Source organism: Phascolarctos cinereus, unplaced genomic scaffold, assembly GCF_003287225.1.
Source record: "Phascolarctos cinereus isolate Bilbo 61053 unplaced genomic scaffold, phaCin_HiC Scaffold_5;HRSCAF=322, whole genome shotgun sequence".
Lineage (NCBI taxonomy): Eukaryota > Metazoa > Chordata > Mammalia > Diprotodontia > Phascolarctidae > Phascolarctos > Phascolarctos cinereus.
In genome coordinates this window covers 51,892,089-51,918,420 of record NW_027555958.1, presented here as the reverse complement: position 1 = coordinate 51,918,420, position 26,332 = coordinate 51,892,089, and the positions used below count along the sequence as shown (strand labels likewise).

Below are 26,332 nucleotides of genomic sequence, written 5' to 3'. Positions count from 1 at the left end.
AGTGAGGTGTTACTGTACAGAAATGCTATAAGCATTTGTAACACACTGAAGGGGAGTATCTGTCTGCCTATCACTGTAGCGCTGGGCTCTGTATCAATAGGGAAAGCAACAAAGGACTTGACCACCTTCTGGAAAAGTATTCAACAGTCAGGATGCTAATACCTTTGTGAATCTGCATTGTTTTATCTGTAAGTTTTGTTGCACAGAGAAGCAATATGGTGAAATGCTGAACAGTGTTCAACACTGAACAGTGAAACATATGAGATTTAGAATTGAATATCTGGGTTTGAGTCCTATGTAGTTCTGGGGAAAACACTGAGTCTCTCTGTACCTTAGTTTTCTCACTTGTAAAATGGGGATAATAACATACTATCTACTTCACAGAATGGTTGTGAGGAAAGTGCTTTGTGAACCTTAACATGCCACACATACCTGTGGGTATGCAGCTAAATGGTGTCATATTGTACATACATACACACAATATATGTGTATACATATATACACACAATATAATACATTGTTGTATATTGTACACATAGGCATATTTCTCTGGATCAGTAGTTAGGCGTGTATGTAATTCTATGGGTGAAAATTAGTATGGGAGTGAATGTATGCATGAGTATGGCTCATGAACATGCTATGTAAATTTGTCTCTATATAAATGTATGTATGTTTACACACATATACATATCTATATATACACACACAAAGACACAAATGTATTTGCAGCATGAAGTAGTTAATGACTCAGTCTTGAAGTTGAGAACTGGGTTCAATTACTTCCTTCAACACTTACTGATTGTATGTTCTAGTCACTTATACTTTCAGCATCCTCAGACATTCCTCAGAGGAACTGCTGATCCAAATTGGTGGAGGAAGTTTACACATTTGGAGTTCTCCTCTATGAAATCAAAGATCCGAACTTTCCTTCCTTCCTTCCTTCCTTCCTTCCTTCCTTCCTTCCTTCCTTCCTTCCTTCCTTCCTTCCTTCCTTCCTTCCTTCCTTCCTTCCTTCCTTCCTTCTTCCTTTCTGTTTGTTGTGTGAGAATATATACATACTGACATACACATATACACATATATGTATGTGTTTGCACATACATGTGCATTGTATATGCTCATACACACACACACATACACACACACACACACACACACACACACACACCAGACCACGTGGGCTGCATTCCATAGTAGAGATGCCTTACATGAGTCTGTCCCATTTAGAATTATAGGGTCATGGCATGTTAGAGGTGGAATCTAGTTTGGCTCCCTCATTTTACAGATAAGGATGCTAAGCCCCCGGGAGGTAAAGAAGGATACCTGTGGTTCCATAGCTTAGTTGGTCACAAATCATCCCTAGACCCTTACTCTCCTAACTTTCAGTCCAATACAGGAGATCTTACCTTGGGAAGCCATCTGGTTCTGTTTCTGCATTAAGAGCAGCAAAAGCCCTCAACTTGTTACCCTCCCCTTCCTCCCCTTACAGATTAGCTGTCCTCCTATATTTCCTGTCTTCCATCTTTGCAATCTTCTCCCTAGCAACATCAGAAAGATGCAGTTAACTGAATCAAGGAATTATCAATGGGAAGTAATCAGTTGGCAATGGATGGGTGGACATAGAAATATGTTAAAGAAGCATAACAGCTAAACAAACATAAATAGAATAGCTTTCAAATGTAACAAGCCTGAGATATAGGCTTCCCAGGAGAAGTAAGACTCTCTTTAACACAGGAGAAAAGCTCCAAATATCATAAATATTTTTGGTTGTTGTTCAGTCATATCCAACTCTTCATGACCCCATTTGGGATTTTCTTGGCAAAGATACTAGAGTGGTTTGCCATTCCCTTCTCCAGCTCATTTTATAGATGAGGAAACTGAGGCCAACATAAATATCATAAATATTGCTAACAGATTATCAGTTAGCAAGTTCTCAGTTCTTTGAAGGTTTTGCCCAGACTGAATTCAAGCCAAAATAGTTCCATTCAGAGCTAATGTGAGTCCATGCTTACGTCTAAAAGGAATTCCACCAAGACATCAGCAGCCAATTCTCCATCAAACTCAATAGTGCGGTCACCCTTCAGGATGTACAGGCTTCCTTCTTCATCAAAACCTGCAAGAAATAAAGAAGCAAGGAAAAAAAGTTAACCTTCCCATGGGAAATCCATTTCTATTGGGTTTTTTCTGGACCTAACTTCAGACTCACTTCCTTCATGAAGCCTTCTCAGACTAATCTTACTCTGCTCTCTACCCATCATTCTTCTGTTTGCTGTTTAGACTACAGGATCAAATCAAATGAAATGCGATTTTATATACACATACATGTGTGTGTGTGTGTGTGTGTGTATATATATATATATACGTATATATACATATATATATGCATATATATACATATATACATATATATATGTGTGTGTGTGTGTGTGCTTTGCAAACCTAAGTGCTATATAAATGTTAAGTATTACTGTTATTGTTGTTATTACTTACTTTTGTTCTATAATTATCTATTTTATGTCTTGCCTCCCCAACTAATAATAATAATAATAGCCTTGACATAGTGCTTTAAGGTTTGCAAAGTGCTTTATAATCATTATCCCATTTGATCTCACAGTAACCCTGGGAGGTAAATGCTATTATTATCCCTGTTTTACATATGGGGACATTGAGGCAGACAAAGGATAAATGACTTACGTAGGATTACACAGCTAGAAGTGTCTGAGATCAGATTTTAACTCAGGCCCCCCCTGACTCTGGGGCAGCTAAGTGGTGCCATAGTGCATAGAGTGCACTGGCATCAGTAAAACTCATCTTCTTGAATTTTAATGTGACCTCACACTTACTAGCTGTGTGATCCTGGGCAAATCACTTAACCCTATTTGCCTCAGTTTCCTTATCTGTCAAATGAGTGGGAGAAGGAAATGGCAAACCACTCCAGTATCTTTACCCAAAAAACCTCAAATGGGGTCACTGTGGCCCCAAACTACCTGTAAACTAGCCTGTAAACTCCTTTGAGGACAGGGATTATATCTCATAACTCAAATTTAGAGCGAGAGGGGACCTTAGAGGTCATTTAATCCCATCTCCTTATTTTACAGTGGAAGAGAGGCCCAGAGCGGGTAGGCTACTCACTCAAGGTCACACGGGAGGTGACAGAGCTAGGTAATATGACTTTAAATCTGCCACTCTTTCCACCATACCCCACTGCCTCCTCTCATCTGGGAGTCAGGACACCTGGGCTTGAGTCCCAGATCTGCTACAAAATACAGTGGAAAGAGCTCTGGGTAAATCCTTTCACTATTCTGGGCTTTGGGGTCCTCATCTGTGAAACAATCCAGCGGTGGTAGAGACATTGTAGCATAATGAAAAGAGGGCTGGCTTTGGAATCAGGAGAGACCTGGCTGCAGATACTGCCTTTGACACAACCTCTGTTCAGCCTACCACCCAAACCGTAGTTACCTTATCTGTCAAACAGTCAGTTAATACATATTTATTAAGTACCTACCCTGTTCCAAGCACTGTGCAAAATGCTTGGGATACATAAAGAAAAAAGCAAGACAGTTCCTGCCCTCAAAGAGCTTGCAATCTAGCGGAGGGAGCCAGCACACAATAAGGATTATCATAGGAAGACCTGTAGTACTACCCTCACAGGGACATTGTGATGATAACAGGTTGATGTTCTGCAAACCATGAAGTATTCTATGAATATTAGCTGTTACTGTCTCTAAGTAACCTTCCTTCTACCTTAGGCTCCCTCCTAACTCGGAAAGTCCATGATTTTGTCAAATATCTTCTATTTACTGTCTATTGCACCTACTATATTGTTCTGTACACAGAAGGTGCTAAACAGATGCCTAATCACAAACTGCGTATTGCGGAGGAGGAGAGCCAAATGCCTGAAGTCATCACTGACTCTAGCTGTTAGATCCTGTTCATCATTAAAATATGTAAAGCCCTTTGCAAAATCCTAAAGCACTATGTAAATATGTTATTAATAACAATAGCAACTAATAATGAGATAATTATCATGTTCTATAATGGAAGAAAGGAAACAAATCTTTATTAAGTGCCTACTATGTACCAGGCACTGTGCTAAGTGCTTTACAGATATTATTTCACTTGATCCTCATATCAACCCTGGAAGGTAGGTATGATTATTATTCTCATTTTACAGATGAAGAAACTGAGGCAGAGGTTAAGTGATTTGCCTAGGGTCACACAGTTATGGATGTCTAAGGCCAGAATTTGAACTCATGTTTTTCTGGTTCAGTGGTCTATCCAGTGCAGAATCTCATAATATAATCATAATGATAATGACAAACACTATTGCTGTTGTTCAGTCATGTTCAACTCTTTGTGACCCCATTTGGGGTTTTCTTGTAAGAGATACTGGAGTGGTTTGCCATTTCCTTCTCCAGCTCATTTTTACAGATGAGGAAACTGAGGGAAACAAGGTTAAATGATTTGCCCAGGGTCACATAGCTAGTAAGTATCTGAGGCTAGATTTGAACCCAGGTCTTGCTGACTGTAGGCCAGGCACTCTATCCACTGTGCCACCTAGTTACCCCAATAAACACTGTAGTTAGGACCATTAGTCTTAAAGGACATTCAGCTCACTGTGGTTTTGCTTCAACGCCCTAGTACAAGGAACAAAGCGGCCTGCAGCAGAGTCGCGGTGCCGTAGAATGTTCATTGGGTTTGATGTTGGAATACCTGGGCTCAAATCTTATTTCTTCTGCTTGCTCTCTGTGTGACCCTGGACAAGGCATTTAAGTGTCCTTATGTGAACAAGAAAGATTTGGAATGGGTAATCTCTGAGGTCCCTAAACTAGCCACCTTGTTTGACATCCACAATACCCTCTGTCCCACCTACGTGCCTTTGTGCTGGATGCCCCCCCCTTCCCCCCGGGACGCCCTTTCTCTTCACTTCCATCTCCTAGAACTCCTCATTTCCTTTAAGGCCAAATTCGCATGCCACCTTCTACATGTAGCCTTTCCCGATTCCTCAGCTGCTAACGCCTCCCCTGCCATCTCCCAAATCACCTTAGATCCATTTTGTATATTCAGGGTTATAAAGGCCGATTATTCAGTGTTCAGGGTGAGAATTTAAACTTTGAAAATTGACAAATGCTTGATTTATTCTTTTGCTGGTTGTCCAGAAGAAAGTGATGGAGAAAATTTTCATAAGGCATATTAAACTGAAAAGTTTTGCTTGTATATTTTTTCCAGAGAGCTGGTTGTCAAATATTTACCTGCACACCACCAAATACATACATACATGTATGTGTGTGTGTGTGTGCGTATATATACACTTGTATATATTTATATATAAATATGGCTTTATGTATTTATATAAACATATACACCCCAACATTTGTCTTTGTATTGCCGGTGCCTAGCTCAGCATGTGGAGCATGCAGTAGGTGCTTAACAAATGGTATTCCATTGATTGATTGATACAGACTTTGTGATCCTATATTCCTTGCTCCAGTCCTTAGCACTGATCAAGTGCTCTGGATGGCACAAATAAGGAGAGCTTCAGTAAACTGCAGATATGGGATCAAAGAGCCTGAGGGAATATCCCGCTGGGCCTAGATATGTGTGCCTCTATTGAGTCTAGCCAGCCTCAAAATGTCTCCACCTGCCAGCAATGCTTCTAATACCATATAAGCTCATAGTTTTACAGCATCTTAAGTATTTACTTCTCTCACAACAATTCTGTGAGGTACACCCACTGGCCCTGGTCACTTTAAAAACATTATTGCATCAGTTCCTCAATTCTACTCTGCCTCTGGGTGTTTTTCTATAGCAAATATATCTGAGGCCCTCCGACAGTGACAAATCCTCATTAAAAAAGAAGAGAAAAGAAAGTAGGGTGAGGGTATGACTGGCTGTGGGGAAAGATGAAGGCAGGCTTTATTGGAATGCTTTTAGGCACCAGGGAGAGAGGACAGATGGTCATTTGTCTGTTAACCTAATTTGTTCCTTTGCCCTTGGGAAAGGCTGCATTTATGAATTCCATATAGTTGGGTGCCTGCCATAAATGGTCTCCAGGGAAGAAGATGATGTCATCTGTTTTCATGACCTATTTGTATCTCCCAATTTCAAGTTCTTCTGGATGTCTAACCTAAATATAGCCTGCTATAATCTCATCCTTTTTTTTTTTTTGGGTCTCCAGCTACAGCCTCCATGAAAATGGAACACAGCTGTTTGCCATCATTGGAATGAAGAACATTCGTGTACCTGAAGACCACCCATATGCCTATTTTTCTATGTTTACACCTTTCAAATCCAATTAACCTTTCTGCAAAGGTCATATTTTATAATTCCTTCCTAAAATGGCTCTCCTTCACTGACCAAGCAGAAAAGCTGGCTGGACAGCATGTTTGTGTGTGTGTGTGTGTGTGTGTGTGTGTGTGTGTGTGTGTGTGTGTGTGTGTGTTTGCACTCCTGTATGTTGTAGTAGGAAAACAAAACAAAACAAAACACTGTAGAATTTGGAGCATGAAGGCCCTGGGTTCCAGGGCTCAGTTCTGTCAGTCAGACAGACCTTGGGCAAGTCCTTTCCCCTTCTTGGCCCTTGGTTTCCTCATCTGTAAATTGAGAGAGTCAGACTAGAAGTGCTAGATGTGGAGATAAGAAGACCTGAGTTCAAATTCTGCATCAGACACTTCATAGATGTTTGAATCTGGGTGAAGTCACTTAACCCCTCGATGCCTCAGTTTCCTCATCTGTGAATGAGGGAATTGGATCTGATGGCTTGTGAAGTCCCTTCCAACCTTAACTAACATTCAAGGATCCCCTGTATGATAAGGGGAAGAAGTTGCCTGAGTGTACCTCATCCCATGTACATTTTTAGGAGTAAAGATCTTCAAGCACATTTGTGCATCAGCATGTTATATTGACATGGGGAGAGGGATGTCAAAGGTGTCAAAGACTCTATTCCAGTCATTTAAGCAAATCTGATCTAAGCAAGCACTCTCCATGCTGATGACTGCACATAGCTGTGATGGCTTGGGCTTAGAACCCACAGTAACCTCACAGAGCCATCATTAGGAGAGCCCTTAATGCTACCCTTTCTTGAAAGGTCTAGCCAAGAGGCCAAGAAGGGCATAGGATGGATTTGAAAGCTGATTTTGTAACCTGCCCTGGGACACACCCCAAAAATAGCTCACACCTGAGTATATATTTCTCTAGACACTCAGACCTCTGCTGCTAATATCAAGCTAGGAGGGTAGAAGGATATCACTTATGACAGAAAAGGACAACATTTGATGTTTGTTTTATGGAATCTCTCCAGGGGTATGCTGAAGCCAGCTTGTATGAGTTGTAATTGGTTCATGAGAGCCAATTATTAAATTTTCAATGTGAGCATTTATACTTTAGAAGTAGGTAAATGCTACAAATCTGAGTTTGATTTATTGTTTTGCTGTTTAGACTTAAGAAAGTAAGGGAGAAAATATTAATAATGAAGTTAAACTTAAAAGTTGATCATACTTTTTTTTGAGAGCTAGTTGTTAAACATACTAGCGTACTCCTGAATCTATCCACGGTGAGCCAGAAGTCTCTATGCAGTTGAAGAATGATATAATGTAGGCATTGAGATAGGAGAGCATATAGAAATCTGGACTTGGAAATAGGAAGCCCTAGGTTTGAGTCTTACCTCTGACACTTTACTATCTGGGTAACCATGTTTCTCAATTTCAATATTCTCATCTGTAAAATGAAGATATTAATAACTACAATAATGTGTCCTACAGTTGTTATAAGGCTCAAATGTGAAAACATAGGTAAAGTACTTTGAAAACCATAAAGTCCTGTATAAATGTTAGCTATTATTAAATGAGTTAAACCCTTAAGTGTTATATAAATGCCATTTATTGTTCATGCCCATAGTTTATTTTAATCAGACTTTTTTCTATAATTTATGATTAAATTTATGATTGTGACAAAAGTCATATTAATATTCATGACTGACTTTTTTTCCTTGTTGCAAAAAGGAGTATACTACCCAACTTGTATCAGAATTATACACTTTGTTTCACTTTGTTTAAAAGTGGTCAGATTCTCATATGGAAAAACATGCAAATGTTCAGTGACTTGTTTCTTCCCGTGGTATCTTCTGGAAACCACACTCACCTAGCTTTTTAGCAAGCTTGGCTTCTTTCTTGGAGTCCACCATGGCAAAACCTATATCTTTGTGTTCCAGGACCTGAGCCGCCAGCTGAAGGAAAGAGTAAGATGAGGGCAAGTTAAAATAACTCTAAGGTGTGTGCCTCATGCTTCAACAAATTGCAGAGATGACCAAAGATGAAAATAGTCTACGTTGGAAGGGTTAGGAAAAGATTAGCATGCTAGTATACCATGGCTGCAGCTGTGAATTGGTCCAAGACTTCTGCAAAGCAATTTGGAATTCTATGAGAAAAACCATTACTTCAGCTGTTCAGACATTTTGACCCAGAGATATCGTTGGGCATTGCTGGGCAGAAAGAAAGATCCCATGTATTTATAGCAACACTTTTTTTTGTGGTAGTGAGAGGAAATGATTATTTCTCTCTTATATTAATAATCAATAAATATTGGGGAGAGGGAGAATCCAAGTTTTTTTTTTCTTTATGTTTGCTCACTTAAAGTCCAGTCTCTCAAGGACATTTCTGACCTTGCCCCAAAATTTACCCCACCTAGACCATCTTATCCAGTGGAATTCTTACCCCACCATCATTTATTATTCGCTGACTAGGTGGAGGATAGATCCCTTTGTATAGATTGCCCAAGGTATCTGGCTAGAGATGGGCCTCTCTTTGTCCATTACAGGATCAGAGTCATTTACCTAGCCCCTCATTAGAATAGGCCCATCTCTCGTAATGATATTCATTCTCATTAATTATTAACCAATCAGAGATGATTTCTACCTGTTGGGAACACCCACTCATCCAAGGGCATACAAGCCTCCATGATTCATCTTTGGTTTATGAGAGAAAGCCAAATGACCATTTTATTAATTATCTGCTAGCCATAATTGATAAAATTATTAATCATGCAGAAACTTTGTCTTTCAAATTTTTCATATGTCCACAGTAGTGGAAACCAAATGGGTGCCCATTGATTTGGGAATGGCCGAAGTAATTGTTCTATATAAAATATCAGAATGCATTCAGAGAACTTGGAGAAATAGGAGAAGACTTATCTGAACTGATACAGAGCAAAGGGAGCAAAAGCAGGAAAACAATATACAGAATAACAACCATGATTGGAATGAACGCCAAAATGAAGCTATGTTCTATATTATTGTAATAACCCATCTTGGTCCAGAAGATGAAGTACACTGAGGTAGTGGACTGTATAAAACAGGGCACTATATTTGAATTAAGGAAGAGCTAATGCTACGTGATCCTCAGAAAGTCACTTAACTCTCTATGCCCTAGTTTCCTCATCTGTAAAATAAAGGGGTTGCACTTATTGGTTTCTAAAGTCGCTCCCAGCTCCAAATCTATGATCCTATAGGAAATTAATCTTCCTTCTTTCCTTAGAGGGGTGGGAGACTATAGGTGCAGAATGTTTCATATACAACCAGATATGCATCAGTTGGTTTTGTTTGATTGTTTTTTAATTTGTAATAAGGAGAGACTGTCTCTGTTATGGGTTTGGGGTGGTATGCTTAAAACTGGAAAAAAAAACTGATCTAAAAAAATCAACGAAACTTTCCCCCCCCCAAAACACACACAAATATGGGGCTAAATGGGCCAAAAACAGAAAGAAGATGACACTGTGAGAAGTAAGAGGAAAAAGAAAAAGGGGAAAATACTTAAATTGAAAATCTCCTTTGAATATTTTAGTACAACTACTACAATTGTGACTACCATTACCTACTACTAGCTAGCATTTATATAGCACTTGAAGTTTTGCAAAGCAGTTCACATGTTATCTCATTTGATCCTCACAACAGCCCTGGGCTGTACGTGCTCTTATTAGTTACATTTTACAGAGAGGAAATTGAAGATGACAGAGGTTATGTGACTTGCCCAGAGTCACACAGCTATGCAGTGTCTGAGGCAGGATTTGAACTCAGGTCTTCCTGGCTCAAAGTCCAATGCTCTATTGCCTGTGTCACACAATTGCCCTTATACTACAGTATACATTTGCTGTTGTTTTGGTATCGTTTTTAGTAGTGTCTGATTCTTTGTGATCCCATTTGGGGTTTTCTTGGCAACGATGGTTTGCCATTTCCTTCTCCAGCTCATTTTTATAGATGAGGTAACTGAGGCAAACAGGGTGAAGTGACTTGCCCAGGGTCACACAGCTAGCAAGGTCTGAAGCCAGATTTGAACTCATGGAGATGAGTCTTCTTGACTCCAGGCCTGGAGCCCTACCCACTGCACCACCAGAGTGTACATTTAAGTCTATGCAAGAACCAAGGCAAACACAAATTAGATTCGTGCTCTGTGCAGTTCAATGTACCATAGCCCTTGGAATTATTTCACCCACATTCATGTGTCAGGCTATTCTTTCATCCCATTTTGTATCTCAGCATTTTCCCATTTCCCCATTGACAACCAATTATTCTCCTTTGTCATGGATAAATAAGACCACCAGATCAGAGATTAGCCAGAGAATTCAGTTCTAGCTAAGACCCAAAATTCCGGGCTTGGTATTAGCTGAGATTTCAAAACTATTCTCTCACCTCCCACCGTGCCTAGACCTGATGCCCTCCCACTCGAGTTCTGTCATGACTCACTGTGGAGGGAACAGCTCCCTCCCTGGGGCCTTATTGACACACTAAGAGGACTGGGCAAGTTGACCCATGAGGGCCGAAAGGTCACATCTGTTGTCAATAGCTGAAGTGTGCACCAGCTTCTCCCCCTCCTAGGGCCACCCTAAAGTAGCAGGTTCAAAAGCAAACCAACCAGCAAACAATTAAAGTACAAGTAGTGACCAGGGCTTCCTTGCAGATGCTTCAAGGCTTGTCTGTTACCTGAACACTACTGTTGTTATGGAAATGGTTGGCTCTGAAGGAGGGAGAGGGAGAGAGAGCCAGGTGAGGGCTCTTTATTGTGCCCAGCAGATCAGCACAATTCCCCAAATACAGTGACTTGCCAGCTGTAGAGTTGTTCCACATTTTTATCCCATGCCCACGGACAACCAATCACTCTCCTCTGGTAGGGACAGGTAGAAACATGGTCTGACTCCTCCTGACCTTTTCTGACTCATCTCCTATCCTTCCGCTTCATGTACTCTTTACACCAGGCAAACTGGCCTGCCAGCTGTTCCCTGAGCTTGGTGTTTCATCGCTGCACCTTCACCCGGGCTGGCACCCAAGCATGGGTCAATCAGAAAGGGACAGGGAGTTGTCTTGACTATGTTCTCAGGTGTGAATCGTGTGTGCTCCTGTATGTGTCAATCAAGGCAAGGATGATGGACTGTAGCTTTAGAGCTAGAAAAAAAATCATCTCATCCATTATTCTCCTCATTTTAGAGATGAGGCTGACGGGAAGGTAACTGGTTTCCCCAAACTAATACAAGTAGTAAGTGGCAAAGATGGCATTCTTTCCACTACACCAAAATGACTCCCAACAAGCCTGTTGTATATTTAATATCTTGTTAGTCTCGTGCTTATATTCTTCTAAATGACCTTTTTATATAAATGGTGCAAATATTATTGTGCCTATTTTTACAGATGAGGAAACTGAGATTCACAGAGCCCTGCATCTAATAATAATAATAATGATAACAACAATAACAATAACTAACATTTATGTAACACTTCTTTTGTGCTAGACACCATAGCTATGAAGTGTCAGAGCCAGGATGTGGACTAGGTCTTCTGACTCTAAAGTTTGTGCCCTCACCCCATCGCTTCTCTTACGCCACATTGCTAACTCACATACCTTTCACTGGTTCTGAAAAGAGGCATTGGATTTGGAAGCAGGAGAGCTGAGGTCAAATTCTGCCTCTGTCATTCCCCGCTTGAGTGAGCATGGGCAGGTCATTTAAACTCTTTAGACCCCCATTTCCTTACCACAGTTGGGGGTTGGACTAGATGACCGTCTCAAAGGCTGCTTTTAGCTCTAAATCTATGATACTATTAACTCTTCAGAGGGAAATTCAGTGCAATTTCAACAAATATTTACTAGATATTTATCATATGCAAGGCATTGCTGGTGACAAAAATGAGCCAGACATGATCCCTCTTCTCTAGAAGCTTACAGCCGAGTAGGAGAGGTAAATCAGGTCCAAAAGAGACTCTCCTACCAAAAATAACAGATCCTAAGTGTCCGAGATACAATCCACGAAGAGGAAGAGACCGTTTCTAAGGGGGATGGGTGTGGGACACAGACCAAGGAAGGTGTCATTTGAGGTAGGTCTTGGGGATTGTATTGAAAAAAAAAAGGAATCATTTTAACCCCAGTCTAATAACAATAATAATTAGAAACCACAATATTAAACAAGATAATGATCACTAGTGATCAACATTATTATTGCTATTCATATTCATATGGTACTACAAGTCAGACTGTGAGAAGAAATCCTATTACAATGAAGATTTTGATATAAAAAGATTCCAGAACCCCAGGGGGGACCTGTTTATTTCATCCATGTTCGCCCTCAATGACACCCTCTCAGCCAAAGAATGTAGATAGTCCCTTTAGAACTGATTGTATTATAATAGGAATTATCATGTAGTGTATCTACTATAGAACCCAATGCCATAAAGAAAGCTGGGCCACGGGCCTGCCTTCTTCCAAAGGGATGGACCCCCTTTCCCTTTCATCAGTGCTCAGCTCCCCCACAGAGCCCAGTACTTTGCTTTTCATTCATTGAATCTTGTAACACTGGAGCGTCCACAACATGATTGATTAGCTTAGACACGTGACTGGTTTTATAGCTGTATTTGCATTGCAAAGATCTGGGAAAGTAATTTCAGTTACTAGTTGGGGGTGGGGTAGGGAGAAGAGAAATCTTTATAGGAGGGACTAGAAACATGTTCCAAAGGGAAGTAGCTAGAAAAGTAACAACTCTTTAGCCTCTTAAAGGTATATTGTATATTCAGAGCAACATTTTTTTTTTAAAGAGTGAAATACTGGAGGCAAAGTACGCTCCCATCTATCAGTGGAAGGCTAAACATGTGGTACGTGAAAATAAGGGAATAAGAAATGCACATACTATAAGAGATTAATATGTAGAATTAAGAGAAACACAGGAAAACTTAAATGAACTAATGGAAGACTACAAAAACCATGAAAAGTCCACAACATAAATGGAAAGATACCCCTGTGCCCCACCCAAAAGCCCCACAGCCAACAACCTTGAAGTGTAATTGTAACAACCAAGAAATTTGGTCCTGAAGAAGACTTGAGAAAATGTATTTCCATCTGTGTTTTGTTTTTTTGTTTTTTTGTTTCCCAGAATTGGAGAGGTGCAGGGAGTAGAACTGGTCAGATTTGGTCAATGTGTTGATCAATTTTACAGATGGAGAAGGAAATGGCAAACCACTCCAGTATCTTTGCCAAGAAAACCCTCTCATTTCACAGCTAAGAAACTGGGAAACGTGAAGTGGTTTAGGAACTTGCATAAGGGCACACAAAAAGTAAGCACCACAGGTGGCATCTGAACTCTCTGATTCCAGAGATAATGCTATTTCCAATGTAGAGGAGGAAACTGAGGCCCACATCTCTAAGCAACCTGTCCAGGGTCATCCAGCTAGTGAATGTTAGACATGGGGTTTGATCCCAGGCTTCCCTAGACACTGACCCTAGTGTGCTATCTGCTACACTCGGCTGTCTTGTTTGAAATCACAAAAATACACAGCAAGAGGGTCAGTCTGGGGAGAGTTCTACCTGTTCCACATCTGTGATAGAATCTGGCCTGCCTTTGGTTATCATGTCACTGATCCATAAATGGGCTGGTAAATGTTTAACAACTGGCTCTCCCCCTAAAAATACACTCACAACACTCTTTCTTTCTTTCTTTCTTTCTTTCTTTCTTTCTTTCTTTCTTTCTTTCTTTCTTTCTTTCTTTCTTCTTTAATAAGATTATTATCATCATCATTATCATTATTTTACAAAATAGAGACCTTTAATTAAAAGAACATAACATCCTTAAATATATTTTAGAAGATACATATTTTTAGAAATGAGTTTCTTTACATTAGTTCTTAACTGATTTTTAATTTTTAATTTTTAAAAATATGTTTTATTTTTAACTTATGGAACAAGATAAGTGTTTCTGTAACATAGTATCAGCTTTAATCGACATTATTTGCACTTTCTCCATCTACTTTCTTAAGTCTAGACAACTGACAAAACAATAAATCAAGTCTTGATTTATAGCATTTCCCAAGTTCCCAAGTATACATGCTCATGCTGAAATGTTAACAACCAGTTCTTGTGAGTTCTTGAGCATGCCCTTGATGGACCTCTGGGGACCTTTTGGTTTCGTATTCTATCTAAGTAACAGGGTATCCTTGACTTCCTAGTAATCAGTCTTCAAACATTTTTAAACACCAACCAGCTGTAGCTGCCACATATCTTGGTGGAATATGAAAATATATAAGATCCTGTCCTTCCCTTCATGGTGGAGCTTATAATCCATATGGGCTACTCTTTGCAAGTTGTTGAATAACCATCCATAGATACAGCTTTAAAAATGAAACCATAATGTGACTACACTAAAACCTCAGTAAATTCAGACTAAGCAGGCTCCTGTGTGAAATACATAAAGGTCTGAATTACATTCTCTCTTAAAAGAAATTTAGTCTGTTCAAAGTATTTACAGCAACTCCAACCACAGTGGGAGAGGGTTGCATGAGGGCTCATCTTAGGCCTTCTTAAATAAAGAGAAAATATCGATTTTTAATTCACAGAATGACAGAATCTCAGCATTGGAAGGCTATCTGGTCCAGCCCACACCAGAATCAGAATGCACTCTACAGTGTACCTAACGCATGGTGTCATCTTTGCTTGAGGCCTTCTAGTGTGGGGAAACCCACTGTTGTCACTGTTGTTTGTCCTTTTTTCTTGAAAAGGATCAATCACATCCAGAGGGTGATGTCTTGACTTGTGAGTGAATTGGATTTAAGTGAGGTGGGGCTGTGCAAAGTCATCAGCCTCACTCTGTCCTCCAGAGTCAGTGGGTCCAGTGACAAGACATCAGTCAGGACAACTGGCCAAGGTCCTAGGGGAAACCTACTACTTCTCAAAGCAACGCCTTTCACTTTTGGGTAGCTCTCATTGCTATGCAAGTTTTACTTAAATCAAACTGTGTTTGTCTCTTTGAAATGTCAACCTGTTTCCCCTGGTTCTGCCCTTCAGTGTGAAGCAGAGCAAGAATAGAATTTCTTCCCAGTGATAGCCCTTTAATTTCTTGAGACTGGCTAACATACTCCTACTCTCCCATGTGGAAATTTCTTATTCAGGCAAAACATCTCTAGATCCTTCTTCATGTCATGTGACACAATCTCATCATGCTTAGAGAGGCAGTTTGCTGTAGTAGAAAGAAAGTTGAATTTGGAATCAAGAACCTGAGTTTGAATCCTGAATCTGCCCTTTACTATGTGACCCTGGAGTTACGACTATAGGATCCAAGTTTTAGAGCTGAAAGGGATCTTGGAGGCCATTAAATCCAACCTATTTATTTTACAGATGAGGAAACTGAGGCTGAGAGGTTTAAGTAATAACAGTAATAATGAGATAAGCTAGCACTTTAAGGTTTGCAAAGTGCTTTATAAATATAATCTCATTTTATATTCACAACAACCCTGGGAGATAGGTGTTATTATTATCACCCTTTTTTACAGATTAGGAAACTGAGGCTGACAAAGGTTAAGTGACTTGTCCAGAATCGCACAGTATGTGGTCAGAGGTGGATCTTGAACCTATGTGTTCTACTGGGTTCCTGGTATATACATATACATACACATATATATGTATATATACACACACATGCACACATTGTATACATATATGTACGCACATGTATATGTGTAAATATACATGGATGTATATGTATGCATAATGGGAATTAAAAGGAGTTTTGGACCATAATTAAGATAAAAGTTTATAATGAGCAACACAGATCAGCATCAAGAGAAAAGGAATTCAAAAGGCTGCTGGCTTCTTAGGGTCCCATAACAAAAGAGCTAATTACAGCTCTGGAATTTATATATAAACCAAAGAACTGGGATCCTCTCCCCCTAGAACAAAAAGGCTAGTTGCAGCGTGTGACCAGCTGGTGGCAGCAAAGAGCAGTAGAAATTATCCTGAAGACTTGACAGACGCCAAAAGGAGCACCTCAGTGAAAAAAGTCACATTGTAACTGACAATCAACAGATGACAGTGGAGAGTAATAACACAGGCAAAAACGTGCCTTAGAGAGTGGAGACACCCAGCAGATGGCAGCAGAGAGCAATCTGGAGAAACAAAGGTATGAGTTTCCTTATCCCTGTGTGTTCTCTGATTATCCTATCTGTTCTCTATACACGTGTTCTGACTGAGAATGTTCCCTGGTTATATATGTTCCCTATATTGTACCCCTCTGTTAGTATTCTACGGTGATATACGTTTCTTGTAAATGCCCCTTCTCCCATTGATGGTATGGTCCATGGGAGGGTCTATCCCTGTGTGTTTGGGGAAAATCTTTTCACTTATTTTGCTATGTTTGATTGAATATCTTTTGCTTTGAACTGATGTGCCCTCTGGTTGACCTAGTAAAAGAAAACACATTGGTGGGGGCTCACAAGCTACAGTTTTGAGTGGATGTTGACCTACAAAATGCTATTGACCTAGGGAAGTTTTTTTGGGGTTTTTTTGTTTGTTTTTGTTTGTTTGTTTGTTTTGGTTTGGGGAAGTGGTTTGGGCTTTCCTGTTCTAAATTTCACCACTTGTGGCACTTATTGCTCAGAGGCTACAACGTCAAACTCTAGCAGTCTTATTCACAGAAGTAAATGTCATTAAATAGGACCTCCACATCCCCCCCTTCAGCCCCCTACTAAAACATCACATGCCATTTTTCCAGCTATATATAGCCCAAGGTCTAATTTGAGGGTGTTTAAAAGTGACAGAAGATTACTGAAGACAAATGTCAGTTCATCTGAACTTGCTTTGCTCTCATTTCTAAGGAGGACAAGCAATTGTATTGTTTGACAAGTTGCCAGGCACCATGAGAGACTGAAGGATTGAAGCAGTCACTTGGCTCATGGGTTACACAGGAAGGAAGGGCAGGAACACAGCCAGGATATTTTTAATGGTTGGAGTAAGGGACATTTAATTTGAGCAAAAGATCAGGGTAACATTCCTCACTATGTCCCCCACTTTTCACTTTGAGGGATTCATATAGGAACCCCTGTGCCTTCCTTCACCTGAATATCTACTTCTTTTTCCCTTCTAAACCCACAACTCCCTATGGACAAGGGGTTCTAGGAGCCTCTCCCATCCTCAAGGTGGAATCCTGGTCATATGAGACAGTAATTTTCCTTCCTATCTATTCCCTGACTGAGTCTGACATGACTGTGATAAGTTGTTGCCAAAGGGCGTGGCGTGGAGGACTTATGTGGTGCAGCTGTTGCTGAGAAACCAGTGAATCCTTTCAAAGTTTGGGCAACTACAGAGCTGTGTGGAGAGGTTAGAGGGGAGAGGGAGTAGATTACTGTACTCGCTGTTCTCAGTCCCTGGGTGTGTTTGAGGGGCTGCCCTTTGTTGCCAAATAGGAGAGCAGACATGTAGCTCAGTGAATCTGTATCTCACCTAAGCAGAGTGCTGGATCTTGCCTTATATTTATTTGCTGTATGACCCAGGGAAAATCACTTAACCTCCCTGTTTCCTTATCTATAAAATGGGGAATAATAATAGCAGCTATCTCACAGGGTTGCTGTGAGGAACAAATTTAAAAAAACCACACATTTAGAGAGTCTTGTTAACCTTAAAGCACTCCAGAAATGCTTGCTATTATTATTATTATCATCTACTATATTATTTTACCTCTCCTTTAAAATTTCTTGAATTGGGGAACCACGAACCAACATGTCATCTTCTTGCCACCCATGCACTTTTTAATGCCTTGTAACTGAATTTCTTTCCCACCATTCTGATCCAATCCAATAAATATGTATTAAGTGACTCTCACATGGCAGGAATTGTGCTAAACTTTGAGGATACAATTAATAAAGACAGTCCCTGCTCTCAAGCAGATGTCAATCTAATGGGGAGAGATGATGCCAGGCAACTGTCTATCTGTTGTCTCTCATTCTCATTGTGACCTCCCCTCTTCTTTTTTCCTTGATGAGAGAAAAATGGCTCATGACAAATGACAGCATGGAATAGTGAAAAAAGTAGAAAATTTGCAGAAGGCATAAAAGATTTCAGTGCTATATAAATGTGGATTATTATCATTAGAGAATGGTTGTACCTTTGATATGAATAGGAAAATTAGAAAGAAGAGCTGGCCGGGGAAGAAAGACAATGAATTAAGCTTTAGGTGAGGGTTTTTTCTTTAATTTTATTATTATCTTTTACTTTTAAATGATCTATGTTTCTGGATTGATTCCTCATTCCCCATCTGGAGAGCCATTTCTCATCATAAAGAAGTGTTTCTGTTTTTGTTTTTAAGCAAGTGAACAAAGCAGGTCAGCAAAACTAACCACATTCATAGCTTTGAGATGTTCAAAGAACCTGAAGAAAGCCTCCAGTGCATTGATCAGATCCCTTATGGAGAATTTAGAGAAGCATGGGGAGCAGGCTCACACAGGTGAACTGATTAATTCAGACAGATAACAAGGGACTGGACCAGAAAATAGGTGCCACTCTACTGAGTCTAAACTGATTGCTTTTTCTTCTCTACTACATTTCTTCTCCTACTCATGTAACCTCAAACACTTTGATTCCTCTTTAACTCCTCCTTTGCTTCCTCCAATTGTAATCAATTACCAAGTCCTATTGACTCTACCTGTGTCATGTCTCTTCCCTCTGTTCCTTCTTTTCCATCACACTGCAAGTACTGTATTCAGGATTTGTTGACTTTTGCCTACATTATTGTAGTAACCTTCTTACAGGTCTCATTGCCTCCACACTCTCTTACTTCCAAACAGCTTACCACCTAGGTTGTTCTAAAATACCGTATATCTCACCACACCCCTTCTCAGAAACTTCTCCGCTAAGCCCAAACTCCTAGCACTGAAGATCTCTTTATGAGATAGTTGGTATATCCCAAGTCTTGCCCTATGGTGGCAGGGAAGACAAGACAAATGCAGAATACAATAATGTGAAAACAGGCATAAGCAAAGCCTCAAAGAAAAATGCTAATTGGACCCAATCCCAACAAGAATTCCTGGCAGCATTAAAGAAAATGATAAGAAGGGAGCAGCTAAGTGGCACAATGAATAGAGAAACAGCCCTGGAGTGAGGAGGACCTGAGTTCAAATCTGGTCTTAGACACTTGACATTGACTAACTGTGTGACCTTGGGCAAGTCACTTAACCCCAATTGCCTCACGAAAGAAAGAAAGAAAGAAAGAAAGGAAGAAAGAAAGAAAGAAAGAAAGAAAGAAAGGAAGGAAGGAAGGAAGGAAGGAAGAAAGAAAGAGAAAAGAAAGAGATAAGAGTGGTAGAGTAAAAATTGGGAAAATAACTTAGAGTAATATGAGAAAATTATGAAAAAAAAATTAACAACTTGGTAAAAGAGGTTAAAAAAAAGGTGCTGAAAAAATAATACCTTCAAAACAGAATTGGTCTAATGGTAAAAGAGCCACAAACATTCTCTAAAAAGAAAAACTCCTTAAAAAGCATAATCAGCCAAATGGGAAAAGAAGTACAATAGCTTACTGAAGAAAATAATTCCTTAACAATTGGAATTGGATAAGTGGACACTAGTGACTCACAAGACATTAATAAACAAAATCAAAAGAATGAAAAAAAATAAAAGAAGATATGAGATATCTCATCAGAAAAACAACTGACCTGAAAAATAGATCAAGAAAAAATCATTTAAGAATTATTGGGCTACCTGAAAGCTGTGATTAAAAAAAAAGGCCTAGACATCATCTTTCAAGAAATTATCAAGGAAAACTACCCTGATATCTGGAACCATAGGGTAAAATAGAAATTGAAAGAATCCACTGATCACCTCCTGAAAATGAAAACTGCCAAAAATACTATAGCCAAATTCCAGAGCTCCCACATAAAGGAGAAAATATTGCAAGCAGCCAGAAACAAATAATTTAAATATCATGGAGCCACCGTCAGGATCACAAAAGATTTAGCAGCATTCACATTAAAGGATTGGAGGGCTTAGAATATGATATTCCAGAAGGTGAAAGAGCTAGGATTACATCCAAGAATAACCTACCTAGTAAAACTGAGCATAATCCTTCAAGGGGAAAAATACATATTTAATGAAATAGAGGACTTTTAAGCATCTCTAATGAAAAGACCAGAGCTGAATAGAAAATTTGCATTCCAACAGAAGACTCAAGAGAACCATGAAAAAGTAAACATGAAAGAGAAATCATAAGGGACTTGATATGACTAAGCCATTTACATTCCTATGTGGGAAGATGATACTTGTAACTCCTAAGAACTTTGTCATTATTAGAGCAGTTAGAAGAAATATACATAGACAGAGGGCACGAGTGTGAGTTGACTATGATGAGATGATATTAAAAAAATTAAATTAAGGGGTGAGAAGGAGGGATGCACTGAGAGAAGGGGAAGGGAAAGGTGGAATGGCATAAATTATCTCAGATAAAGGAAGCATGAAAGAGTTCAGTGGAGGGGAAGACAGGGCGATGGACAATGCTTGAACCTTACTCTCATCAGAATTGTCTCAAAGAGGGAGTAGTATCCACCTTCAGGGTATTGAAATCTAACTTACCCTACAGGGAAGTAGGAGGAAAGAAGGATATGGGAAAGGGAGGAGCTGATAGAAGGCAGGGTGAATTGGGCAAAATGGTGATCAGAAGCAAAATACTTTTGAGAAGGGACAGGGTGAAACAAGAGAGAAAGAAGGATAAATGGGGTGAAGGAAGCAGGATGGAGGAAAATACACAGTTAATGATAACTGTGAATGTGAATGGAATGAGCTCACTCATAAAACAGAAGTGATTAGCAGAGTTGATTAAAAACCAGAATCCTACAATAGGCTGCTTACAAGAAACACACTTGAAGCAAAGAGACACACAGAGTAAAAATAACAGGATAGAGTAGAATCTATTATGCTTCAGCTGAAGTAAAAAAAAAAATCAGAAGTTAAAAAAAAGCAATTGTGCTTCCAGACAAAGTAAAAGCAAAAATAGATCTAACTAAAAGAAATAAGCAAGGAAATTTCATTTTGCTAAAAGGTACAATAGACAATGATATAATATCAATACTAAACATATATGCACAAGATAGTATAATATCCAATTTCTTAAAGGAAAAGATGAATGAGTTACAGGGGGAAATACATAGTAAAACTATACTAGTGGGAGACCTCAACTTTCTCCTCTCAGAACTGCATAAATGTAACTAAAAATATATAAGAAAGAAGTAAAGGAGATTAATAGAATCTAAGAAAAGTTAGATATGCTACACCTCTGGAAAAAATGGAGTGGGAATAAACCTTTTTCTTAGTGGTACATGGCACCTATACAAAAATTGACCATGTATTAGGGCATAAAAACTTCACATCCAAATGCAGAAAAGCAGAAATATTAAATCCTTTCCAGCTCATAATGCAATATACATTTCAGTCAATAAAGGGCTGTGGAAATGTAGAGAAAAATTAATTAGAAATTAAATAATCTAATCCTACATAATTAATTGAAAAGAACAAATTATAGAAACATTCAATAATTTCATGAAAGAGAATGCTAACAATGAGACAAAATGCCAAAATTTATGGCATTTGGCCAAAGCCGTACTTAAGGGAAATTTTATAGATCTAAATGCTTACATCAATAAAATAGAGAAAGAGCAGAACTGGGTGTGCAACTAAAAATAAAACTAGAAAAAGAAAAAATGAAAAATCTCCAATTAAACACCAAATTGGAAATCCTGAAAATTAAAGAGGAGATTAATAAAACTGAAAGTAAGAAAACCATTGAACTAATAAAGAAAACTAGGAATTAGTTTTATGAAAACAAATAAAATAGACAAACCATTGGTTAATTTGATTTTTTTTTTGCTTTTTGGTGAGGCAATTGGGGTTAAATGACTTGCTCAGGGTCATGCAGCTAGTAAGTGTCATGTGTTTGAGGTCAGATTTGAACTCAGGTCCTCCTGCCTCCAAAGCTGGAGCTTTATCCACTGTGCTACCTAGCTGCTCCTAATTTGATTTTTTTAAAAGAAGAAATCCAATTTACCAGTATCAAAAATGAGTTAGGGTGAATTCATCACCAATAAGATGAAATTAAAGCAATTATTGGGAGCTATTTTATCCAATTATATGTCAATAAAATTAGCAATCTAAGTTAAATAGATGAATATTTACAAAAATATAAATTTCCCAGATTAAAAGAAGAGGAAAAGAATACTTAAATAACCCTTTCTTAGAAAAAGAAATTGAACAAGCCATCAATGAGTTCCCTAAGAAAAAAGTCATCTGGACCAGATGTGAATTCTACCAAACATTTAAAGAACAGTTATTTCTACTACCATATAAATTCTTTGGAAAAATAGACAAAGAAAGAGTCTCAACAAATACCTTTTACAAAAGAAATATGGTGCTGATATTTAAACCAGGAAAAGAAAGAGAGAGAGAGAGAGAGAAAGAAAGAAAACAATAGACCAATTTCCTTAATGAATGTTGAAGCAAAAATTTTAAAGAAAACACTAGTAAGGAGATTACAGCAATATATCATAAAGGTATGATCAGGTGGGATTTATACCAGGAATGTAGGGCTGATTCAGTATTAGGAAAACTATCAGCATAATTGACCATATCAATAACAAAACCAATAGAAATCATACGATTATCTCAACAGACGCAGAAAAAGCTTTTGACAAAATACAGTAATCATTCCTACTAAAAACACTGGATAGCATTGGAATCAATGGAGCTTTCCTTATAATGGAAAGTAGTATTTATCTAAAATTCACTAAGAAGGCATAATCTGTGATGAGGATAAGCTAGAAGTCTGGCAGTAAGAGATAGGAGAAATTCCACTTAAAATAACTATAGACAATACAAAATACTTGGGAGTCTACCTGCCAAGGCAAACCTAGGAACTATATGAACACAATTACAAAACACTTTTCGCACAAATAAAGTCATATCTAAACAATTGGAAAATATTAATTGCTCATGAGTAAGCTGAGCCAATATGACAAAAATGACAATTCTACATCAAATTTATTTATTCAGTGCCACACCAATCAAATTGTTTTATAGAACTAGAAAAAAATAATAACAAAATTCATCTGGAAGAACAGAAGAGCAATAATATCAAGGGAATCAATGGGAAAAAAATGTGAAGGAAGGTGTTTTAGTTGTACCAGATCTCAAACTGTATCACAAAGTGGAAATCATCAAACTAATCTGGTACTGGCTAAGAAATAGAGTGATGGATCAGTGGAATAGATTAGGCACACAATATTGTTCAGTCGTTTTTCAGTCATGTCCAACTCTTCAAGACTCCATTTGGAATTTTCTTGGCAAAGATTCTGGAGTGGTTTTCCATTCCTTCTCCAGCTAGTTTTACAGATGAAAAAACTGAGGCAAACAGGGTTTAGTGACCAGGCCTGACATTCTGTCCCAGGGCTGGGGAACCTGCTGCCTCAAGGCCACTTGTGGCCCTCTAGGTCCTCAAGTGTGGCCCTTTGACTGAATCCAAACTTCACAGAACCAATCCCCTTAATAAAAGGATTTGTTCTGTAAAACTTGAACTCAGTTAAAAGGCCACATCCAAGGACCTAGAAGGCCACTTGTGTCCTCAAGGCTTCATGTTCCTCACCCCTGCTCTGTCCACTGCACCTAGGTACACAATAAATGGTAGTAAGTGACCACAGTAATCTGTGTTTGATAAACCTAAAGATCCAGGATTGTGGGATAAGAATTCACTATCTGACAAAAACTGCTGGGAAAACTGGAAAGCAGTTTGGCAGAAACTGGGTATAGACCAACATCTCACTCTGTATACCAAGATAAGGTCAAAATGGGTATGTGATTTAGACATAAAGGGTGATCCCATAAGCAAATCATGGAAGCATGGAATTGTTTACCTATCAGATCTATAGATAAGGGAAGAATTTATGATCAAATGAGATAAAATTCATTACAGGAAGTAAGATAGATAATTTTGATTACATCGAGTTAAAAAGGTTTTGCATAAATAAAACCAATGCAGCCAAGAATAGAAGAAAAGCACAAAATTGGGTGAAATTTTTTACAACAAATTTCCCAGGTAAAGGCCTCATTTCTCAAACATATAGAGAACTGAGTCAAATTTATAAGAATACATGTCCCTCCTCGATTGATAAATGGTCAAAGGACATGAATAGGTGAAGAAATCAAAGCTACTTATAATCATATGAAAAAATGCTTTAAATCACTACTGATTAGAGAAAGGCAATTAAAGCAACTCTGAGGTACCACCTCATACTCATAAGATTGGCTAATATGACAGAAAAGAAAAATGATAAATGTTGGAGAAGATGTGGGAAAATAGAGACACTAATGCATTGTTGGTTGAGTTGTGAAATGATCCAACCATTTTGGAGAGCAATTTGGAACTATGCCAAAAAAGCTACAAAATTGTGCATACCCTTTGACCCAGCAATAGCACTACTAGATCTGTATCCCAAAGAGAGTAAAAAAAGGAAAAGGACCTGTATGTACAAAAATAGTTGTAGCAGCTCTTTTTGTGGTGACAAAGAATTGGAAATGGAGGGGATGCCCATCAATTGCGGAATGGCTGAACAGGTTGTGGTATATGTTTGTGATGGAATTCTATTGTCTTGTAAGAAATGACAAACAATTATTTCAGAAAAACCTGGAAAGACTTACAGGAATTGATGCAAAGCAAGATGAGTAGAACCAGGAGAATATCGTACACAGTAACAGCAATATTGTATAATAATCATCTGTGAATGACTAAGCTATTCTCAGCAACATAATGATCTAAGACAATTCCAAAGGAATTAAAAATGTTATCTACCTTCAGAGAAAGAACTGATGTATTCTAAATATAGTTCAATGTATACTCTTGAAAATTTTCTTTTTTTCTTCTTTTTTTGGTCTATATTTTCTTTCACAACATGACTAATATGGAAATATGTTTTGCACGATTGCATGTATATAACCTTTATCAAATTGCTTATCTTCTCAATGAGGGAGGATGGAAGGGAGAAAGGGAGAGAATTTGGAACTCAATTTTTTTAAAATGTAATTGGAAAAAATAAAATATTTGGGAAAAAAGTTAAATTTTATTTATGTATTTATTTAAACTTCCTATATGAGAAGATGATGCATGTAACTCTTAAAAACTTTGTTATTTTTAGGGAAGTTAGAGGTGTCCACATAGGCAAAGGGCGTGGGTGTGAGTTGATTATATTGGGATGATCTCCAAAAAATAAATAAATAAAGGGGTGAGAAAGAGTGAGAAGGGGTAAGAAAGATGGATGCACTGGGAGAGGGGAGAGGCAGTTGCTGAGAAGAGTGACCTGACAAGAATGCTGCTGGTCAAGTTCTTAAAATTCTTATTGCTTTCTAAGGAGGAAACTCAAACTGAGACAGATACTAATTGAGATAATAATGCCTGTATCATGGGCTTGTAGTAACTATTAGCCATTATGGCAGTTCAACATAGTGAATAAATTTCTGGACCTTAAGACAAGAAGATCTGGGTTTAACTCTAACTGCAGACACTATCTAACTATTTGATCTTGGACCAATCTCTCTCAGTCTTAGTTTTCTCATCTGTAAAATGGGATAATATTATCTTTTATGCTCCGCCTGAACATTCCAGTGAGATCTTCTTTAATACCCACTATCTTGTAAGTAAGCCTATTCCACCCTTGGATAGCTCCAATCATCTGGAAACTTTTATTGACGTTGTCTAAATTTGTCTTTGTTATCTCTACTTCCATCCCTATTTCTCCTAGTTCTGTCTTTGGGGCACAAATAGAATAAGATTAATTCTCTTTCCATAGATCAGTCCTTTTAAGTACTTGAAGACATCAATCGTATCCCAATGAGTCTTTTCTTTAGACTAAACATCCCTACTTCCTTCAGTCAGTCCTTATATGGCATAAATGCAGTGTTCTTCACCATTTTGAATGCCCTACTCCAGACATTCTCCATCAATGTCTTTCCTAAAATGTGGTGTTTAGGACTGATCCCAGTGCTCCACATGTGCTCTGATCAGGGCA

General features: G+C 38.6%; 1 protein-coding gene across 1 annotated transcript in view; it reads right to left on the bottom strand.

Moving 5' to 3' along the window:
* CASQ2 (calsequestrin 2) overlaps positions 1-26,332 on the bottom strand; it is a 97,784-nt gene that overhangs the window by 54,485 nt on the left and 16,967 nt on the right. Inside the window, exons 2-3 of the mRNA XM_021002531.2 lie at positions 8,140-8,224; positions 2,013-2,113 (exon numbers count right to left, since the gene is read on the bottom strand). Coding sequence (XP_020858190.1) covers positions 2,013-2,113; positions 8,140-8,224 — 186 coding nt within the window. The remainder of the gene's footprint in view (positions 1-2,012; positions 2,114-8,139; positions 8,225-26,332) is intronic.